Source organism: Pelobates fuscus, chromosome 9 (assembly GCF_036172605.1).
Source record: "Pelobates fuscus isolate aPelFus1 chromosome 9, aPelFus1.pri, whole genome shotgun sequence".
NCBI classification, from domain to species: domain Eukaryota; kingdom Metazoa; phylum Chordata; class Amphibia; order Anura; family Pelobatidae; genus Pelobates; species Pelobates fuscus.
In genome coordinates this window covers 64,552,879-64,576,152 of record NC_086325.1, presented here as the reverse complement: position 1 = coordinate 64,576,152, position 23,274 = coordinate 64,552,879, and the positions used below count along the sequence as shown (strand labels likewise).

The 23,274-nt window shown below is 44.7% G+C and overlaps 2 protein-coding genes across 2 annotated transcripts in view; one reads left to right on the top strand and one right to left on the bottom strand.

Annotated features, from left to right (window-relative positions):
• LOC134572801 (integrator complex subunit 6-like) overlaps positions 1-22,977 on the top strand; it is a 127,084-nt gene extending 104,107 nt beyond the window's left edge. Inside the window, exon 20 of the mRNA XM_063432007.1 lies at positions 22,962-22,977. The gene's annotated coding sequence lies outside the window, so the exon portion shown is untranslated. The remainder of the gene's footprint in view (positions 1-22,961) is intronic.
• On the bottom strand, positions 434-7,571 carry MMGT1 (membrane magnesium transporter 1). The gene is made up of 4 exons (XM_063432003.1): positions 7,418-7,571; positions 2,330-2,382; positions 1,855-1,958; positions 434-872 (listed from the first exon to the last, which is right to left on the bottom strand). The coding sequence occupies exons 1-4, from the start codon at positions 7,494-7,496 to the stop codon at positions 710-712; spliced, it is 399 nt and encodes a 132-aa protein (XP_063288073.1). The 5' UTR covers positions 7,497-7,571; the 3' UTR covers positions 434-709.
• Positions 22,978-23,274: the final 297 nt, after the last annotated feature.

The window sequence follows — 23,274 nt, the reverse complement described above, 5'->3', positions numbered from 1 at the left end:
CGGGTCGGCTTATACTAGAGTATATACGGTAATTTGGCCTTCGATTTAAAATTCACTTTGAATTCTTGACAATTCTAATTTTAGTGAATAACTTTAATTATCCCCATGCATTCTTGTTTCAGAATGACCCAGAACCAGTTTTACAGTAAAATTGTGTCGGGAATGATGTATAGAATAAAAATACTGGTAGCACAGCCTTCCCCAGTGTAAAGAAGGTGTTTTGCAGATTATTTTTTACAACTGAAGAAAAGGTCACATAGCTATCTGTATTTACGGAAGAAAAATATTTTCGAAGCCACATACATAAATCTTGATTTCTATAGATAAAAAAAATAAATTAAATAACAATTGATCTAGTTTTTAGCATTAACTACCCCAATGAATTAAGCAATCAAAAAGTAAAAAAAAAAAAAAAAAAAAAATAAAAGATGAACCAGCTGCAGCATTGTTTAATATTTTCCCAAGTTAAAAGACATCTTTCACAGCATAATTGTAGCAATAAGTTACACTGCATTGCAAATCCGCAATACAGTCCTCTTTATTAGGTGTACAAAGAAAGTCCTCGTTTATAATTTTTATAAAGTCTGGAAGATCAATATAGATACAGCTCCAGAAAAAGAAAAAAAAAAAAAAAGGAAAGAAAATTGTTTACATCCGGGACTCCAATGTTATTTCAATGTCCTGTTCTATGATCAGTAAAAATCTGTTTTTAACGATTCATCGGTTCTAGTTTTCGAAGCTTCAGCGAAGGATTGGACGGAAATGTAGCTTGGTTTTGGTGACAATCCTCTGAATCGGGCGACTGAAACATGACCCGACCTCGGTGATTAAATACATAAAATGATGGATGGTTTCTTAATGTGTCAAAGGTTCTTTGAAGGAAAAAAAAAAAAAAATTAGTAATCATGTTATTTACAATGCCATTAGTCAACCCAGTATATTGACACCGGCAACATTTTCCTTCTCTATTCTTATTATACTATATACACTAAACCTCCTATTAAATTTCAGACTGAGCTAAAGTCTGTATTACACTATTCTTGCACGCACACTGCAATTTTGAAAATTTTAATTTCCTTTACATTAATATACAACTTTGGCTAATAGAGTAAGATTTAATTGTATATTACAGGATTACACTACTTGATATACTATTTCCTTATTTATTTTAACCTCTGCACAGCATTGTTCTTTAGCATGCATTAGAGGTTTACTAGGCTATTCAATAGTCTGAGACAAAAGGACAAGCGCATAGTCAGGCAATCCTTCACAAAAGCCAGATGGAGCCCTCCGGGAGCCACATTCCCCTCACCATGTCTGTTCAAAAACTAAAAATTTGAGTAGCTTAACCTATTCTTCCAAGGGTAAGCAGGGAACGATGTGGAACTGCAACAAGGGAAGGTTTACCAATATGGAGGAGATAAGAAATAGAGGACCAGTTAGGACTAATTTGTATGGTAGAGGGAGGATAGGGGAACAATAAAACTGATACAGTGGTTGAGGGCATTGGTAAGGAAATGGATAGAGAAATGAGAGACAGAAGGAGAACTGAAATTGAGGGGGTAAGAACAAAAAAGTCCTTAATGCAGAAAAGAAAAAAAAAGATGGTGGAAGAGATATAAAGAGTTTTATAAGGGGGTCAGCAGAGACGGGACTGGGGGAAGAGTGAACTCAAAGAGAATACTTGAAGCATCCATATGTTTTGAACATTGAGAACAACTAGTATGTGTTGAGTTTTAAAAAAAAAAAAAAAAAAAAAAAAAAAAAAAGGATATGCGATACACTGTATAATTAAAGCAATTAATCTATTTACTGGAAAGAGAGAAAGATAGACAGATATAAATGAAGGCATACTTATTCTTTAACTCTGACGTAGCATCCATGTCTTTAAATTCTCCAGCAATATGCACAATGCCATAGCAGGAAACTACAAAAGCCAACAAGGTTTGGAGAACTATCTGCAATTCAACCAGAGAACATATTTGTTTTTTTTAAGATTCTCAGTACATTTACACACAATATAAATCTGGTCAGTGTATCTATAGTATAATAAAAACACAATTCTATTTTTATTTACACTAAGGGTAATACAGTGGTTTCCAAGATTAACTGTAATAGTGTGTAAACGTGCTCATTTATTTTATATCAGTGGACATGTCATATTAGAAACACCAACTACAGCAGACTAAAACTCCCAGCCAGGCTAACACATGGAATGCAGTATGTAGAGGGTCATGTTAGGGAAGGAACACTATTTAATTCAAAAGAAGAAATCCAGAAACATTATTAAAGTCATAGAACATCCTAATTTATTATTAACCATACTTACATCTATTGGTAGTGTCTCGTCTTCCTTTTCAGTAAGTCGCATGTAGGAACGATCTAGAGTTAAAAACACTGAATGTTAGCAGAGGGGATTTAAACAAATACTGTTTGGGAGCATCCAAAAATTATCTTTGTAAGCACTGGGTAAGCAAAATTAAATGTCTATTCAGTTATTTTCAAGTCAGTCAAGCCCCCTGCTCTGTCTTTAGGATTGATTTTAATACACAAGACTTTGCCATCGTAGATATGAGGACACTTGCATTTATTAGTGCACCAATCCATCCCCATGAGTATGTCGAGCTTCTCATGCACACATGCAGTTTCCCTGCCTAATAATTCAATGGAGGTAGAATGCCAGATGTTTGGTGTATTGGCAGGACTTTGATATTAAACTTAAGGCTGACATTTCTAAACAAATCTTTTTTCCACATCAGACTATTTTGCACACTGCATATTCCAGCAGTGAGGATTTTCCCATCTGTGTAGAATCCTCCATTGGCTATAGTGGTTATGGTGCCTGGAAAGCCCCTTTAAGGTAAATCACTTTACTAAACAATGGTGAATATTTTATTCTCATCAATTTTCATTATATACACATGCCTATATATTTATTTATAAATTAGGATGGATACATTGAGATTTCTCTCACTTTCAAGTATGTCCTGGGTTTCAAATATGAAATGGAACAGAAAAGTAGTCATGTTGGACAGGTGTACAAATTTCCAATAACTCAGAATAGGACATAAAGGAATCTAAAAATTCACCACTAGGAGGACTAACACGTCTTCACAATATCTATAAATCTGTGGAACTCTGCAGTCCAGTTTCAGTGCTTTAAACTTACCAGCACCATGGATTACTTTATATAGTGCAACATATATTGGATCTCTATATACGAAGTACCTACAGAGTGGACAAGAACAAATCTTCTGAGAAGAAGTATAAATAACGTAAATAAAATATACACCAAAACATGTATTTAGGGAAACTGCCTGCTTAGCTCCGATGTAACCAGCACAACAACAATGCTGGGCATGTTTAAACGTAAAACCTCTGTCAAATAGCACATTTAACCACATGGTCACCGATTGTAATTCCTTTCCTTAAAAATGGGGGTTCGACCATTATGCTGTGTGCAACAGTTATGTGAAGCTTTATTTTTTGCGATATTATATGCGACTATTATGTGACGCTTTGGGTTTTGTTTTTTTTAATAGTTGCTGATAATACTATAGTTGCTGAGAGTATGCATATTTCCTAATGCATTACATAAACTCTGATCCTGATCCCCGTCCTCCTGTTTTAGCTAAGAACATGCACATTTCCTAATGCATTACATAGGTAAAATGCACTAAAATACAATAAACTGATAGGTAATAAATCCTGTCTTGAGTATAAGATTAGTAGGATGTTCGCCATCAGTTTTCAAGAATAAGAATGTCTCACAACAAAAACAACAATGGTCAGTTATGCGACTATTACGTGATGAATTGGATTTGAACCAATTTGTTGACTGAAAAATCAGGGTGCTACCATTATGCGTTGGCGGCTATTATGCTGTGAAATACAGTATGCATTGTAGCACAGCCTGGCGAATAAACAATGAGAAGAAGCACTCTGAGCAAGCACATTTGTGAAATGTCAGGAAAAGAGAAGATTAGATTGTTTTAGTGTAAAATGCTCTAGCAAAAATATACTTTCTTGTTTCTAAATGTGCAACATTCTAACAATCTTGCTCTGTAACTAGTGACTTTTATCTTTATTATTTTATGGGTATTTTTTTCCGACTGCAAATTCAGGATGTTGCTGATGTGTAACGTTAACGACTGAGGATAACAAGTACAATTACACCTACATGTTTATTTACTTAACCCAATTTTAGTGAAATGAAAATCAAGTCGCGCACTGTGGGCTAAAACAGCAATGCTGGAGCACTTTTCTAAATTAGCATTTTTTCAATTCACTTAGAAATTCAGGGTTTAATGACCAAACACCCAAGTTAACAGCAAGGAAAATAAGGAATTAAACACTGGAATTAATTATTTGGTCAATATGTATTTGCTGAATCAATTGTCCCTATTATATTAACCTATCAGGACGACTAAAATTGATTTCCCTGACAGCTAAAAGGGTATTAGAGAAAGGGTTTTAAAAAAGTAAGCTCGGAGGGGGGGGGGACGACGAAGCCTGGCACTAGACCGGACAGGACGCTATTTCTCCCTGCTCCGACAGTGAAAACACAATCGCCGAGATATCTTGCCCTTCATATACTCCCTGAAGCAACCAAAAACTAAACGCAAGTACGGGTCCTACTACAAGCCGGCTTACAGTGACCTCCTGGGGGACAAGGTGGAGTTGTGGTTGCCTCACACAGAGTCTCCACTATGCAGGCATCATGCTCCAATTACAAGCAGCCCAACAGGTACTATCAATGCAATTATCTGCGAAAGAGGACAGGTACCGCTGCAACCACATAAAGATCAGGGGGATACCTGCTACTGTCCCTGGAGAAGAATTGCCACGCTAACCATGGTGCTGCCACCCGCCACTGCAAGAAAAATCAACATCGCTGGGCTATATCACCTACCGACGCCAACCACAACTACTTCCACAGTGCCCGGGGACGTCATACCCCGATGTACACTACATCAAGACAAAGGACACATCATGGCAGTGGTGAGGAACAAGACCCCACTTATATTTGAGGACTCCCAAGTCCTTTTACCAGGACTTATCCAAAACCACATTGCAATGGAGGAAATCCAGGAGCCCTCTCACCACCTGACTGCGGGACGCAGGAGTGAACTACAGGTGGAGGCGCCAAGATCCCTCCTTGTCTCCCACAAGGGTGCCATGCACAAGTTGACCACAGGGACTGATATCCCAGCGTTCCTCTCAGCACTGGGCATACAGGATGTGACGGCAGCCCCAGCGGACCCAAGCCGCGCTCCAGGATGGGACCCGGCCAATGTCGTACCTTTTGTGCAGAGACCTGCAGCCGACAGCCTGTCTGACACCTGAACTGCATTGGCACCACCAGTCACGACAAATCCACATGAGGAACTTACTGAACCTGCAGCTCTGGACTGCAAAGTTTTAACGTTATGATTTTGGTTTGATGTTTATGTTTTCGCTTATTAGCTTCACCCACACGGTGTCACAATAATGGGCCTGTGACGCCTATGAATAAGGAGCCCTGGCTTACCATATCTCACTCACACACTTGCTTAATAGTGCCATTTATGGCCCTGGTCCGGTTTCACAATGCCATATATAGCATGCCACTGTACCGCACGAACACACCGCCCCCTTGGTTAGGGGCACTAGCTCCACCGAGAGATCTGCCACGCACAACGGTAGACACCCCCCTCTCACGAGGAGGACAACACACACAAACAGCATTCACTTGCAGAATGTCGCTGGCCTTCAATCTAGGTTCACCCCACAGACCTGTACATGTTCCTAAGCCTAATCACACAGAGCCAACACAAGTGGTCCGCAACTACCTGAACTCCCCTCAGAACATGTACCTCTTGCACCACCCTCCCTAGGATTAGACAGAAAACACAAGTGTACTTACGCATCATGATCATTAGAAGCTCATTAGGGACACACTCGTGATAGAATAAAATAAAAAAAAATCTGCATAACCACATATGCTAAGGTGATATAAATGCATTTATGTTACGCCATGCACACCTAAATAAAGAATTACATTTTTTTTTTTTTTTTAAAGTAAGCTCACAGCAAATAGGTATAGAATGGATTTAGATATTTAAATGTATGTGAAGAGTGACACAGTTATCATTTTGTATGCTTAATGGGACACTATAAGCACCATAATTACTACAGCTTTTAATATAGTGGTCCTGCTGCACATTAACTGTTCTGATTTGTAAACAATGCCTTCACTGAGAAAAGGTAGTGTTCACACATGTACCTAAGCACAGTTCTAGTGGCTGGAGAGGACCTTGTGTTGTGATTTTGCAAACGTTGACAGACGGTTGACCACAGTGTTCACCCTCTGCATGAAGACACTGAATGCTCGCCATACTAAACTGTAAATTATTGATAATTCAACGTGTACTTCAAACTTGGGATAAAACTGTAAAATTAAAAACATAGGTAATAAGAATTTTTCTAAAAACATATTTAATTTTAATTCTCAACAACTTATATTTGCCTTTGCAACCTCCATCTCTTAATTCAATAGTGCAGAATACGGTGTGTGTGTCCCTCCTCAAGAATACTTTAAGTACCAAAACCTCTATCTTTATGTAGTGGTTTTGGGGTACAGATGCTTTCCCTTCACTCCTCAAAAACAGCAATATTTACATCTACCTGAAAACACGTCAAACACTGTCAAGTATATACACACACACTAGAACCTTCTTCCTTGAAATTTTCCAATTTATGAAGGACTGCTGGTGTCATGAACGCAGCTAATGCTTCTCATAAAAAAAAATATATATTTTATAAGCAGATTGTGGCCATTGTCTATCATGCTCTATATGTCTCAAATTCCTGGAGAAGCATTGGATAAAGCACTGGATAAAGATCAATGTGTTTATGATCTCAACATCTGTTTCCCTGCACTGGGTTACAGGTGAGTTTACCTGCTTTATAAAAATGTATTTTTAAAACAAAAATTGGGGGAGGAGGGGCGGACCAAAACTCCTAGGAAACTCATCATACTTTAAAAAAAAAAATGATATATTTTGAGTTCCTTTAAATAGCTTTATTAAAATGTTACCATTAGCTTGAATTATATAATTGGGCTGCATTATTACACTTAGAGAGCTGCATTCCAGTTGTCATATTAAAGATAAAGAAACCCATTTGATTTGTGCTGATCATTACACCGATCTCGGGGTTCATTTATGGTTAAAACGTTCTTCCAGAGCTGGGAGGGGGGAGGGGGGAGGTGCGGTATTAAAGCTCCTATGACCCTCAGCCAGCCGCAGACGATGCCTATTGCAGGCCAGCAGCAGGCCATACCCCATGAATGAGCTGGATCCAGCCGGGGAGAGGGGGAGGGGGAGCAGGGCAGCTCCTCCACCGGCGGCCGAGACAGTTCGGGACACGGACTTACGCTGAGCTGCGGAGAAGGCCGCGTGTGCCAAGGCGAACAGACCGACCCCTACCAGCCCCTTCCAGATCGAAGACGCCATCACTCCGGAGCGCCTTCCCTCTCGATGCTGCAAACAGCCGGCGGTCGCTGGCGGTGACGTCACCTGGTAGTAGCGGCGCGTCCTGATGACGCGCGCCCTATTGCAAGTCATAGTATTCGGAGGTGGCGGCCATGTTGTGTTTGGCAGCTGTGTTCTGGCATGTTGTAGACACGGACTTTTCCAATCAGTGCCTGCCATCCACGGATCCATTTTCATGATACTCCTACATAGTTTAGAGCCAGCATATTCAGTAGCTCTTTAAACACACTATTACGAATATTAACAATAATAACTGGTTAAAGGGACACTCCAGGCACCCAGACCACTTCTGCCCATTGGAGTGGTCTAGGTGCCAACTCCCACTACCCTTAACCCTGCAACTGTATATATTGCAGTTTTCATAAACTGCAATAATTACCTTGCAGGGTTAACTCCTCCTCTAGTGGCTGTCTACTAGACAGCCACTAGAGGGCACTTCCTGGTTTCTAGCACAGGTTTTCTGTGCTAGAGTGTCGCTGGATGTCCTGTGTGAGGACCTCCAGCGTCGCTAAAATCCCCATAGGAAAGCATTGAAAGTATTTTCAATACTTTCCTATGGAGAGGTCTGATGCGCGTGCATGGCCGCGCATGCGCGATCGGTCTCTCCCGCCAGAAGACGTTGGCGGGGGAGGAGCGTGGGCCGACCCGAAACAACCACCGAGGGACATCGGCGGTGGGTCTCAGGTAAGTCACTGAAGGGGTTTTTACCCCTTCAGCAACATGGGATGGGTGGTTGGAGGGAGAGGGGACCTGCAGTGTGCCTTTAACTTAGTTTTAGTCTTAGTTAATACTGACTTTAGAGTCTGTTTACTAGATAGCCACTGGAGGTGCTTCCTGCTGTTTCACTGAGTTTGACTATGTGAAAAGACTGGACATCCTCACGCTTTGCATGAGGACATCCAGGACCTTCAAAAACCCGACAGAAAAGCACAGAGACAATGTTTTCCTATGGGGATGGCGTAATGCTCTTGTGGTGTATTCGCATTAGGTTCTCCCCATGGCCAACATCGGTGGAGGAGGAGCGTCGAGGCACATCGGTGCTGGAATCAGGTAATTGTTTAACCCCTTAAGGACACATGACATGTGTGACATGTCATGATTCACTTTTATTCCAGAAGTTTGGTCCTTAAGGGGTTAAAGGGGTTTTAACACCTATGCAGGTGGGGGTGGACAAAGGGACGCTTTAGTGTTCGAATACAACTTTGTATTCCTAAAACTAAAGTTTTCCTTTAAGAAGGCATGGCTCTAGAACAGTCCCATATTTGGTGGGACAGTCTGGAATTTTTGTCTTATCTTGTCCCAGCATACTGTGTTTGTTCCGTTTTGTTCTGCAGCATTAGATGGAAGCTATTTTATTTTGGGTTGGGATTTTTTTGTACCTAAATAAGTACCATAACCACTGATGTGGGATTATTTAAAAATCCTTATTGTACTTGTATTGAATTATTGCACTAACTCCATTTTAACTTTATACTGTGACAATCCTCCATTTTGTCCTCCAAACCTGACTTCTTCAATCCTCCATTTTGTCCTCATAACCTAACTTGTTCATTTTAAAACTACCTTACATGACAGAATTTCCCAGCACATCTAATACAATAGACAAAGACTGTATTTTCTATAAAGACATGATTAACACAGGAATTGCTGACTTTTCCTTAAACTTGCAACATAGTATAATTTGAAGGCCATGAGAACACAGTAGTAATGAAATGTTCTATTCATAAGAGACCTTGCACCTGGCCACGAGGCCTGAGATCACCGACCGTGTAAAATGACGCTCAAGACCCCCTTGTCCCCACCCGCGTCCAGAACAATCCCACCTCTTGGTGGGTGGACACGGGACTAACCACTTAGTTTTTGAGCCAATTAATAATATTGATAGGAGGACACTAATCCCGACACTTAACAATTAATCCAATTAATGATGTTTATTTGCTGATATTCTAATAATCAATGATGACGTAAAATGTCTCTTAAAAGGGCCTGCGCGTCCGCTTTTTAAGCACTTGCCAATAAATTTTCTCGAAGTTATTTTAACCTGAACCTTGTGTGTCAGACTTAATTACTTCAGCGTATATACGCAATTTCATTTTATTGATTTGGACAGGAACAGATAGACATTTAAACATTTTGGTTTACTGCTAAAAAGTACCATAACAACTTTGGCGCCCAACGTGGGGCATCGGGCTATGTCCGGCCGGTGAGCCGTCCTAAGGAAGACAAGGGTGGACGGAGGAATCCAGGGGGAAGGAAAGGAGATTGATCACCTCCAGGTACACGGTAGAGACTTCTGCAGAGCCACCGGTATGTTCCGGCCCCTTTGATTGACCCGTCCACGTGTCTGTGACTGCTTCCCGGGAGGACATCAAAGACAGGTAATATCTTGCCCGGTGCCTCGTTACTCACTTGTTTACCTGCATTGTAGTCTATCTGTTGCCTGGGTGTGTTTGAATTGTTTGCCTGTTTCCCCATTTTGAGATAAAGGGGGGGTGGACCTGCAGGGGATTTGCCTGGGGTTCTGTCTTGCTTGTTTTCCCCTTTTTGGGATAAAGGGGGGTGGACCTGAGGGGACTTGCCTGGGTCTTCAGAATATCTGTCTATCTGTTTGTATTTTACCCCTTTTGGGATAAAGGGGGGTGGACCTGAGGGGATTTGCCTGGGTCTTCTGTTGCCTGTTTTACCCCTTTTAGGAACCACGGTGCTGTGGTTGTAGGGAAAAAGGGGGGTTGACCTGTGGATGTGTTCCTGGGGGTCATCTTTTCCTGTTTAACTCTTTTAGGAGCCTCGTGGCTGGGGCTGTAGGGAAAAAGAGGTGTGTTGGATCTGTGGACATTGTGTAGACTCATAGTTTCCTGGGGATCCTTCTTGTGTCACTTTGATAGCCTAGCTAGCTTCTCTGTGCACGTTACTCTGCTTGCAGAGTGGTGGTACCCTCCAGCTTTGAGCGCTGAGCTGGAGCCATTCCAATTTTTTTTTATTTGTGGTGGATGAATTCGGGCAGGCATTGCTGTTTTCATCGCCACGGAGTAGTGAGACTTATAAAGTGGGTTTTTATAGGGGCACTACAAGGGTGAGGGTAGCGCAGACACTATTAGTGGGCTGCTGTATCGAGGGAGGCTGGCGGAACTCGGACCGGTGTCAGTTGTTTTCCGCGGCTGCAGGTAGTGGAGACACTACGGGATTGAGGGAGGTGACTTTGGAGTAAGCACACGAGTAAAGGAAAGGAATTACTGTTGATTTCATTTGAACTGTGATGCATGCACTGTATTTCAACTGTATTGTTGTCTTGTTTGTTTAATGAGGAGTCTCATGAACTCCTGTGTCTGTCTCTAAGGATTTTTTTCCTTGCCTTTCATCTTTTCTACACTTTCTATATTATTATACTATCCACTCCCATTCCTCTTAAAAGAGAAGTGATTGGTCACACACTTCTCACCTCGCTCCAATCCGTGTCTACCACCCCGGGTAGGCGGATTCAGTGACTGGTCTACGTTTTGGGAAGACGCACCTGAGAAAGTCCCACGGTTCTCGGGTGGCAGTCGAGCATTGTAGACGTTCCTGTTCAATTTTCCTTCTCTCTCTCTATATCTAGGACGCTGGTATAGGGGTAAAGGGACTATGGGACAGGATTTAGATAAGCCCAGCAAGGGCTGGTTAGCATGTGATTTAGTAGAGAACAGAGAGGGTGAAGAGATGGTTAAAGGTGTTGAAAAGATTGCAAAAGTATGTAAAATTGCTGTACCGACATGTGGAAGATTGCAACCAGAAAGTTGGCGCAAGTTACTGGCAGAAATGAAAGGCATTCTTACAGATAATGGTTTATTAAAGACTGCTGAAGCATGGTACAGAGTAGCGAAGGCTATTCAGTTAGAAGGTTGGGTTGAGGAAGAGATAAATCACAAAGGTGTGAAATTGTTTGTGTATCATAAGAATTGTGTTGCTGGGGTTTACCCTCAGCCGGCGCCCCAAAATGGCGCCCAGGGGATGTCTATCCCCAAGGTTCAGTCAGCAATAGGTGATAGCCAGCTGACTATGTTCCCCACTCCCAATCCTCCCGAATCCCATCCCATCACCTCCCCTGTCTGCCCGGTCCTGAATTCTGACGGATCTTTCTTCACCCCTTCCCCTTCTCTAACAGTCCCATCATCCTCATCCATCCCCACACTCCCTTCCATGTCTAATCCTAACATCTCATCTGCCATTTCCTCCCTGCAATCCCTCTCCATGGCTAATCCCCTCCCGTCAGCATCCGCCCAACTAACTACCCCTCCCTCCCTTGCTCCGACTCCTCCTTCTGCACCCATCCCTACCAATCCCGTCCTGTCCCCTCCCATAACCGGCTCCACCCCAGTCCAATACCCTACTTCCTTAACTGTACCTACCCACCCTACTCTTCTGCCCTCCCCTGCCTGGCCCTACCCCTTCCCATATCCCATGGCCCTGCCCTACCCCGGTTACCCTCCCTTTCCCCAAACCACTCCCCAGGTTCCGGTCATGCCCAGTCCGGCTCAGTCTGCCCCGGAAGTGCCCATATCAAACATGGCCGCCACTTCTTCCCTTAATCCTAATGCAACCTCTTTCCCCGCCTCCAATATGGCGGCCCCCAGTTCAGCCCTGATGCCGGTAATCCCCGGTGACTACCTGTCCCCAGGTTATGACTCGCTAGCCACCCCTGCATCTGGGGCTCTTTCCCAACCCCCGATCCTTTCACCTCACGCGGGCCCTGCACCGCGTAAGAGAGCCAATATCATAGAATTCGACGACGAAGAGGAGGACAGGGTGTCCCATGTCTCATCGGAGGTTGCTGCGGGAGCCTCAGCTCATCGTTCTATCGATGACCCCTTCGGACACAAGGGTCGGGGAGAACGGGCCCCTCCTAAATATGTTGCTTTCAACCCCACTCAAGCTAGTGCTTTAATGAAATCACTCCCTGACCCAGAAAAGCAGCCTATGCCCTTCTACCGAGGGATAGTTCAAATTCAAAAGACTTATTCCGCCGCATGGCGTGATCTACTGAGCATTTGTGCTATTAAAGCAGGGGATGCATATTAGCCAAGCATGGCCCGACACCTCAGTACAGATCTGCTCAGCAGTGACGTTGATTACCCCTCTGGAGTAACTTTTTGTAGCCAATTAAGAGACTGGGCCAAGGACAAACTTGCAGATCAGGCTGCTGGCCTTACTGATGTTATGCAAGATAAAGGAGAATCAGTGGAAAGGTTTCATGCAAGACTGTATCAAATGTTTACAGATTTGGGGTTTGATCTTACTGACAAGATTCATTCACAAATGCTGTCTGGTATAAAGACTCTATACGCAAGGGAATTATTGCTGCCCGCCCAGAATATAAGGTTGTTCCTCTGGATACCCTGCTCTTAGTTGCCAGAGGGTTAGAATCTGCTCAGACCCCAAGAAGACCCACTTCAGCTCCTCTCATGGTCTCCCGCTCTACCCCTGTTCCCAAGGGCGTCCGACCGGAGGATGGCCATTGCTTTAATTGTAAGGCTAAGGGACATTTTAAAAGTGATTGTCCAGAACCCAAGAGAGAGCCAAGAAAGCCATCCAGGCCTGTCCCGGCCCCCAAGGCCGAGAAAGAGGTTCCGATAATTGAGGAACCCGATGATTAGGAAATTGGCAAGCCTGTGTCTGTAACCCCTGTAATGGCAGTGTCTACAGGGGATAAGGGGGGGCCACTTGCCACAGTGACTTTGCCCATTGAAGGCCACCCTACCACATTTCTGGTTGACACAGGTGCAGCCCGTAGTGTTCTGCGAGAACAAGACCTGCCAGACCCATCCTTCCTGTCCAATATTGATGTTTCTTGTGTTGGAGTGGATGGCCAGCCAAGGCATAGCCCTCTAACAACTCCACTACGAGTTGGATCTAGCCTGCTTGCTCGCTTTGTGGTATCCTCCACATGCCCAATTAACCTGTTAGGTGCTGATGTTCTCTCACGCCTGCAAGCATCCATCACCTTTACCCCAGACGGTCAGGTAGAAATGTCTACACCCCTATCTGAATCAGACACCTCAGCCTTGTGCTCATTGCCTCTGATGCTGCATTTAGAAAAGCCCCGTGAGAAAGCAGCAGAATTAAGGTCCAATTTCCCAGAGGTACTAAAAACACAGGTGCCCGCCAAGTTATGGTCCTCAGGCCCAGAGGACATGGGTCACCTAAATGTTCCCCCTGTGGTGGTAAAGCTTATCCCAGGGGCTAAGTTACCAAGAAAACCACAATATCCTTTAAAACCAGCACAGGCTGCAGCCATTTCTACCCAGATCAAGGCACTCTTGGAGAAGGGTGCCTTGGTAAAATGTAAATCTGAATGCAATACCCCGCTATTTCCTGTGAAAAAGAAAACTCCAAAAGGTGAGCCAGAGAAGTACAGGATGGTTCAGGATCTCCGTGCCGTCAATGAAGCCACTGTCCTGGACACCCCTCTTGTACCAAATCACCATACTCTGCTCTCTGGAGTCCCACCATCTGCAAAAAATTTTCACAGTCATTGACCTAGCAAATGCCTTTTTCAGTGTCCCACTGGACCCATCCTGCCAATACCTGTTTGCCTTCACCCATGAGATGCAACAGTATACCTGGACTGTCATGCCCCAAGGGGCACAAAATTCTCCAAGTCAATTTGCAAAGGCCATGGCCACCATCCTTGACCCATGGCAAGCTGAGCACCCAGAAGTTGTTCTGCTCCAGTATGTGGATGATTTGCTGCTCTGTGGAGATGATATACCCACTACTGAAAAGTGCTCAATTAGTCTTCTTTGTTATTTGGCAGAACAAGGATGCAAAGCTTCGCTCATCAAGCTACAATTCTGCCAACCCTCAGTAGTTTTCCTTGGACATTGCCTATCTCAAGGTACCAGACATCTTACTCGGGACCGGGTAAGAGCTGTACTGGATATTCCAACTCCAAGGACTTCAAAATCTCTCCATGCCTTCCTAGGCCTCATTTCCTATTGCAGAGCATGGATCCCAGAAGCCTCCCTGCTCATGCAACCTCTCTATGACGCACTTAAGTCTGACCCTTTCTGTTTGTCTAATGAAGCTCTGGACAATTTCAATGCTCTCAAACGTGCCATTGCTTCTGCTCCTGCCTTGGGCCTACCTGACTACTCCAAACCTTTCAAATTATTTGTCTCTGAAAGACAAGGCCACGCAACAGGAGTTCTCACCCAAACTAATGACTTAAGAGGCCGCCAGAGGCCTATTGGATATTTCTCATGTCAACTGGACATTGTGGCCAGAGGGACTCCTTCCTGTCTCAGGGCTGTTTTTGCTGCAAGAGAGCTCATAGAAAGAACCTCAGACCTGGTCCTTGGCCACCCTCTGGTTGTTTTGGCCCCTCATGACATTTCTGCAATCATCAACCAAGTCCAGCTCAAGCACGTGTCTCCAGCCAGACACCTACGCCTCCAGTGCCATCTTCTTCTACCTGACAACATTTCCATCCAAAGATGTCAAGTTCTTAACCCATCCACTCTTCTTCCACTCCCTGAGGGGGGTATCTATTATGGATTTATCACGGATGAAACCTATATTTACCTGCTTTGTGGATGTATCAAGAAAGTCATGCATCCACATTTGACATTTTATGAAGATGAAAAGCCTCTCTGTGAAGGCCCAGATTACGCCTTCTGTACCATGTGGTACAAACCAAACATTACTCCCGAACCTTGCTATGAAGATGAGCTTTACCACTGGACTGATGTGAAGCTCACTGCTCAAGATTTCTATTGTGACTCTGAAGGCAATAGCATGGTCTTGGTCCAACTACCTCAACAACTTAACTACCTCTACCGCCATTGGGATACTGCTATCCCACATATTCCTGTTACCAAATTGAAGACAAGGTCATGGAATGATCTTGGGCCCATGGCAAAGTTATGGGCCACCATGGATGAAGAGCAGCTACAGGAAAATGGTATTGTCAAATACCCAACAACTGACCTTCTGGAAGCATGGCCACGCCACTTCCTAGAAAAAGAATTTCAAGATCTGGTCATAGTGAATGATTATGACCCCGAAACACCTCATGACTGTTTTGAACAGATGAAAATGGAGACAGTGCACCTACCAACTGTGCATGAGAATCCGTTACCAGATCCAGATTTTACCCTGTTTGTGGACGGCTCAAGATATGCTGATGAAGAAGGAAGATATCATACAGGATATGCCGTAACCACAACAGATGAAGTTATCAAATCATCATCCTTACCGCCAGCAATGTCTGCGCAAGAAGCTGAATTACAGGCTCTGACTTCAGCATGCAAAATTTCCGAAGGAAAACGTGCCAACATCTATACAGATTCAAGATATGCTCTGGGCGTGGCACATGACTTCGGCCTAATTTGGAAGACAAGAGGATTTCTTACCACCGCCGGTACACCAGTCAAGCATAGTACTGCAATCAAGGAGCTAATGGATGCCCTCCTACTCCCTAAAGAAGTGGCCGTTTTGAAGGTAAAGGCCCATGGGAAATTGGATACAGATGAAGCAAAGGGCAACCATTTGGCTGATCAGGCTGCTAAGCTAGCAGCCAGGGATCTGCAGGAAGTGGATGAAGAAGTGTCCGGACAAGAAGAAGAAGAAGTCCCTATTTTTGCTCTGCAAACTCTTCCTACTGATTTGCGAATTTTGCGAGAACAGCAAGCTGCAGTCACTCCTGAAGAAATCCAGAAATGGAAAAAGAAAGGAGCTGTCCAAAAGGACGGAGTATATTACAACAACTTCAAATTTTGTCTTCCAAAAAATTTATATCCAGCAGTTGTCCAATGGGCACATGGGCCTGCACACCTGTCAAAGGAATTGATGGCCGCCCTCATACAGAAGTATTATGAAGCACCCGGAATCACAACATTGATCAGCAGCTTCTGTAAGGCCTGTGTCATTTGTGCAAAATGCAATCCAGGAAGACCAATCAAGGTGCCTGCAAAACACCTGGCAAAGCCCATGTACCCCTTCCAGCGAATTCAAATTGACCACATCCAAATGCCCAAGAGTGGGCCCCATGAATATGCACTAGTCATAGTGGACATGTTCTCAGGATGGCCAGAGGCCTACCCAGTGGCCAATATCACTGCAAAAACAACCGCAAGACGCCTACTTACAGAGATAGTATGTAGGTTCGGACTCCCAGAAGTCATTGAAAGTGATCAAGGCCCAGCCTTTACAGCAACAGTGACTAAAGAAATTTGGACTGCTCTAGGGGTGACCCTAGCCTTCCACACCCCTTACCACCCACAAAGTAGTGGTAAAGTAGAGCGCATGAATGGCACTCTAAAAGCCAGAATGTTAAAAATGTCACAAGAAACGAAAATGCCTTGGCCAGAAAGCCTGTCAATAGCTTTATTTAGTGTTAGGCACACACCTAGAGGGAAGCATTCACTGTCCCCATATGAGATTCTATTTGGGACAGCACCCAGACTAGGTTGTTATTATCCGCAGCAGTTACAGCTCCAATCAGATGTTTTAGTAGATTATGTAACTGAACTTGCAAGTGCCTTGAACAAAATACATGCCCAAGTTTTCTCTTCAATTCCAGATCCCGAATTGGATACAGGTACCCATAACCTGCTTCCCGGAGATTGGGTTCTGGTCAAGAAATTTGTGCGGAAAAATACCCTGGAACCAAGATTTGACGGTCCATTCCAAGTCCTCCTGATTACCGCAACCTCCGTCAAACTGGCCGGTAGGCCAAATTGGATCCACGCTTCCCACTGCAAGAAATCTCCAGCCCCCGAGGAAGCAGATACCGCACAAGCATGTACCTCTGGTACACCTTCTCCTTAATTAGCCTCATAAAGGCCCAGCAAGTAGCCATCACCAAAGATATTAGTGGGTATACCTTCTGGTACAATTCATCATGCACCCATGTGGCTACTTACACCTTTGACTATTGTGATATTGTAGAATGCCCGTTCCCCACATCACAAATCCAGAGTATCTACAGAGATATCCCTCATTCAAAAGACCCATATGTTTGTGTAGTTGACAAGCAATGGGGGCACAATTGTAACCATTGGGGGGCGGCGGGATGGAATGCCGGACCTGCCTGGGGTTACAAACCAAAAAGTGCCTTATCTAAAGTAGATGATCAAGGTAGATCCCTTCTCCAGAGAATGACTTTGAGAAAGCCTGGGGGGGGTACACCAATGAAATTAATCCTTAACATTGAACATCCAAGCCCAACGGATGCAGACCAGTATGTGATGGGAATGTATTGGAAAAAGGGTTCCTACCGTAAATTAGGGCATTTCTTCCTAAAAGATATGTGCAACTCTTCTGAGTGGCAAGGGGCTACCCATATGGTCCCTAACCCATTAAAACCTCATATCCAGACCTTTCAAGACATGATGGCCATTGCTAACCCCACCTTTGAAGATACCATGGCCGCTGAAACAGGTTTTAATGATGTAAATTTATGGTTAGAATGGATGAAATATAATGCTAATAAGCATAATAAGACTGCATGTTATGTGTGTGGCGGTGCCCGGCCTCACCTGGGTACTGTACCTCTAATCCTGCCAGTAGATGTAGAGGAATGTGTTTTAAGCCTTTTTGCCTATCACTATGATTTTAACAGGTCCATATGTATTGCATGGACAAAGGAGTATCCTCTCCTAACCAAGGATGTCAAACCCCCAGATGGTATTACCGTGTATAAAGGTAATTACACTTGTTATGCTAATTATGATGGAATTGGTAAATTCTTGGGTAACTTCTCTAAGGGGTATTGTGCTACCTACAGAAGTGTCTCTATGAACTTGTTGCAGTTTCACACCAGGTCATTAGGGGATATCTACTGGTTGTGTGGGGATTTACAGCTAAGATCCAGAATGGACAAGGAGTGGTGGGGGGAGTGTACTTTGGCTAAAGCCATTATGCCTATACATATCATCTCTGACACACACCTCGTCACCCATGAGTCCAGGCACACTAAGGTTAAGCGTGACGCCCCAGTGAAAGGAAGTTTTGATCCTCATGTGTATATTGATGCCATTGGAGTGCCTAGGGGGGTGCCCAATGAGTTTAAAGCAAGAGATGAAGTTGCTGCAGGATTTGAATCACTTTTTGCCATAGTTACCACAAACAAGAATTTAAATTGGATAAATTACATTTATTATAATCAACAGCGTTTTGTTAATTATACCAGAGACGCCCTCCAGGGGTTGGCCGAACAGTTGCAGGCCACATCCCAAATGGCTTTCCAGAATAGAATGGCCCTAGATATGATCTTAGCCGAAAAAGGAGGGGTTTGTAAAATTTTGCCCGACACCATGACATGTTGTACCTATATCCCAGAAAACACAGGCCCTAATGGTAAAGTTACATTAGCCATAGAGAAATTAAATGACCTGTCTGAAGAGTTAAAAAGGAATTCTGGGATAAAAGATCCCTGGGAAAGATGGTTTGGTTGGATGACAGGATGGCAAAAGGCTTTAATGCATATTGGTATGGCTATACTAATTTTTCTTTTTATCTTTGCTCTTCTCTTTTGTTGTATCCTCCCATGTCTGAGAAAATCCCTCATGAAGACTGTTGACCAAGCGGCACCCACTTTCACCCATCTCGAAGTTGATGACCAAGATTTCCAAGACATCAACTCACCCTGTCTGCCGCTGCAAACAATCCCTTTTGTTGATAAAGTGCAGGAATTCTAGGAAGGGACTAGCTTAGGGACAGCATCTGTCAGTGAATGGTAAAGGCCCCGTGTGGAGAAGTGGTGGGTTAGCCGCCATGGGACACCCATGGGTGTGAAGTGTTCGAGAGCCATACTGACGGATGAGTTAGCCTATCAGGGTCAGATCTAGGGACAGTCTTGCACTTTGCATTAACACCTAGCTAGTGGCCACGGGGTTTCTGTGCCTTTGGGTTAACACGTCTTCCTGGTACTAACTTAATAAAGTTTTATCTCTTAGAATCTAACATTTCATAGGGGGGACTGATGTGGGATTATTTAAAAATCCTTATTGTACTTGTATTGAATTATTGCACTAACTCCATTTTAACTTTATACTGTGACAATTCTCCATTTTGTCCTCCTAACCTGACTTCTTCAATCCTCCATTTTGTCCTCATAACCTAACTTGTTCATTTTAAAACTACCTTACATGACAGAATTTCCCAGCACATCTAATACAATAGACAAAGACTGTATTTTCTATAAAGACATGATTAACACAGGAATTGCTGACTTTTCCTTAAACTTGCAACATAGTATAATTTGAAGGCCATGAGAACACAGTAGTAATGAAATGTTCTATTCATAAGAGACCTTGCACCTGGCCACGAGACCTGAGATCACCGACCGTGTAAAATGACGCTCAAGACCCCCTTGTCCCCACCCGCGTCCAGAACAATCCCACCTCTTGGTGGGTGGACACGGGACTAACCACTTAGTTTTTGAGCCAATTAATAATATTGATAGGAGGACACTAATCCCGACACTTAACAATTAATCCAATTAATGATGTTTATTTGCTGATATTCTAATAATCAATGATGACGTAAAATGTCTCTTAAAAGGGCCTGCGCGTCCGCTTTTTAAGCACTTGCCAATAAATTTTCTCGAAGTTATTTTAACCTGAACCTTGTGTGTCAGACTTAATTACTTCAGCGTATATACGCAATTTCATTTTATTGATTTGGACAGGAACAGATAGACATTTAAACATTTTGGTTTACTGCTAAAAAGTACCATAACACCACTACAGTCTATTTGAGACTTAGCCTGGCCAATCCATAGGCACTTCATATAACATGAACACTTCTATATTTTCAGTGCAACTTTGAACAGCAGTGATAGACAATGAATAGTTGAAATCCAAATGGCAACATTGAAGCAAAAACAACTGTTCTTTAACCCCTTCAGGACCAAACTTCTGGAATAAAAGGGAATCATGACATGTCACACAGCAACAGCTTGGCTTTTTACACTGAAGTTAAGTGATTAAATCCCATTGTTTCTGTTTCTCCTTATATTTAGGGTCATTCATTAAAGTGCGAATTATATGGATTGCAAAGTGAATTTTAAATTGTAGACAAAAATAGCTGTATTGGAAGTATACCTTTAGCTAATATGGCCTTAAATATGATAATTCTCACTCTAGTAAACAATCCTGGGTTCACAGTCAGAAAACTGTAGTGCTTTTAACAATGATTGACAGGGAGCCAAGGTGCTCAGTTCCAGGATAGAGCAAAATACATCAGTGAGGATTTCTACTAAATTTTATTTACATTTTGTGAATTCATAAGTGTAACCACTCCATGCAGTGGTGTATTTCCCACGAGGCTAACAAGGCATATGCCTTGGGTGGCACTTTTAGGGGGGCGGCAAAAATACAGCACTTCAAATGCCCTGGCAGATGCCCTGTTAGCCTCTTTCACGGTGGGCCCCCCAAGACTTTCAGATGCTCACATTGCGGGCGATGCCTACCCGCACACCCAACCAGCCCGGGAGCAGCCAGCCCAACAGGAGCAGCAAGCGCAGGAGCAGCCAGCCCATCAAGCCTCACTGGATCCCAGGGAAGAATCCACTCCAGCTCTCCCAAAGGCAGGGAAATTGGGTGGATTAAAATAAAAAAATAATATATATATATATATATATATATATAGATTGTAAGTATGGGAGACAATGTGTACAGGCCCGTCGCTACCCGACAGGCAAAACAAGCAACTGCTTGGGGCCCTGAGCTGGCCCGGGGCCCCAAGCAGAGCCGGCAGGGGCATGCGGTCCTGGGGGACCCAGACTGCTCAGGTCGTCCGGGCCCCACATTCAGTGGGTACATACCGGGTCGCAGGGGGCCCGGTATGTACCTACTAGGCCAGCCTCTTCTCCTGGGGGCCCAGCAGCCGGTCACCTCAGGGCCCCCCAGAGGCTGGCCCTGCTGACACCCGGCGGGCGCGCGAGGGAGCACTCTCCTCTGAGTGCTTCCTCTTCAGCTCCCTCGCGCACCGTACTGATGCCGGAGCCGGAAGATGACGTCAGGGACAGCCGACGTCAGGGACAGCCGACAGGGAAGACTGTGCAGTGAGTGGGGGAGAGGAAGGGAGGAAATTGGAGGGGGGGGTTGGGGAGGGGAGGGAGAAAATTTGAGTGGGTGGGGGGGGAGGGAGGGAGAAAATTTGAGTGGGTGGTGGGGAGGGAGAACATTTGAGTGGGTGGGGGGGAGGGAGAAAATTTGAGTGGGTGGGGGGGAGGGAGAAAATTTGAGTGGGTGGGGGGTTGGGGGGGGAGGGAGAGAATTTGAGTGGGTGGGGGGAGGGAGAAAATTTGAGTGGGTGGGGGGGGAGGGAGAAAATTTGAGTGGGTGGGGGGTTGGGGGGAGGGAGAAAATTTGAGTGGGTGGGGGAGGGAGGAAATTTGAGTGGGTGGGGGGGAGAGGGAGGAAATTTGAGTGGGGGGGGGCGAAGGGAGGACATTTGAGTGAGTGGGGGGGCGAGGGAGGACATTTGAGTGTGTGGGGGGGGAGGGAGGAAATTTGAGTGGGTGGGGGGGAGAGGGAGGAAATTTGAGTGGGTGGAGGGGGAGAGGGAGGGAGGAAATTTGAGGGAGTGAGGGGGAGAGGGAGGGAGGAAATTTGAGGGAGTGGGGGGAGAGGGAGGGAGGAAATTTGAGGGAGTGGGGGGGAGAGGGAGGGAGGAAATTTGAGGGAGCGGGGGAAGGGGAGGGAGGAAATTTGAGGGAGTGGGGGGGAGAGGGAGGGAGGAAATGTTGGGGGGAGATGGAGGGAGGAAATTCGAAGGGGGGGGAGAGGAAGGAAATTTGAGGGAGGGGAGGGAGAGGAAGGAATTTGAGGGGGGAGAGGAAGGGAGGACATTTGAGGGAGGGGGGAGAGGAAGGGAGGACATTTGAGGGAGGGGGAGAGGGAGAGGGAGGGGAGAGGAAGGGAGGAAATTTGAGGGAGGGGGAGAGGAAGGAAATTTGAGGGAGGGGGAGAGGAAGGAAATTTGAGGGGGGAGGGAGGAAGGAAACTTGAGGGGGGAGGGAGGAAGGAAATTGGAGGGGGGAGAGGAAGGAAATTGGAGGGGGGAGGAAGGAAATTGGAGGGGGAGGAAGGAAATTGGAGGGGGGGAGAAGGAAGGAAATGAGAGGGAGGGGGAGAAGAAGGAAATTGGAGGGGGAGAAGGCAATGAGAGGGAGGGGGAGAAGAAGGAAATTGACGGGGGTAGGGGGAGAGATTGACATCCATCACACACACACACAAACACAATGCACCCCTTGCACACAGAAAAACACACAATGCATTACACACAGACACACATACACAAGCAATGCATCCCTTACACACAGCAACACACAATGCACCCCTTCCACACACTCAGTGCATCCCTTACAGCAGTGTTTCCCAACCCAGTCCTCAAGGCACACCTACCAGTCCAGGATTTAGGGGTGACCCAGTTGTGTCTAAGGTGTTTTTTCTTTTTTTTCTAAAAACACCTTAGACAAAACTGGGTAATCCTTAAATCCTGGACTGGTAGGTGTGCCTTGAGGACTGGGTTGGGAAACACTGCCTTACAGACACACACACTGCATCCCATACATACACAAACTCACCTTGCAGCCCTTACACATACGAACACAGATTCACACAATGCATTCCTTACACACATCAGGACATCCCCCCCCCACACGCACACACCCCTGTGAACAAACTCATTGGTGGAACATGAAGGTGGACCCTGGGACCCAGACCTTGAGCTGTGTAAATGGCCCTCAAAAAAT

Coding starts and splice junctions, on each gene's coding strand:
- MMGT1 (XM_063432003.1), bottom strand. CDS start 7,496: ATGGCGTCTTCGATCTGGAAGGGGCTGGTAGGGGTCGGTCTGTTCGCC. Junction 2,383..7,417: donor GGCCTTCTCCGCAGCTCAGC/GTAAGTCCGTGT, acceptor TTTTAACTCTAG/ATCGTTCCTACATGCGACTT. Junction 873..1,854: donor ACGTCAGAGTTAAAGAATAA/GTATGCCTTCAT, acceptor TTTCCTTCAAAG/AACCTTTGACACATTAAGAA.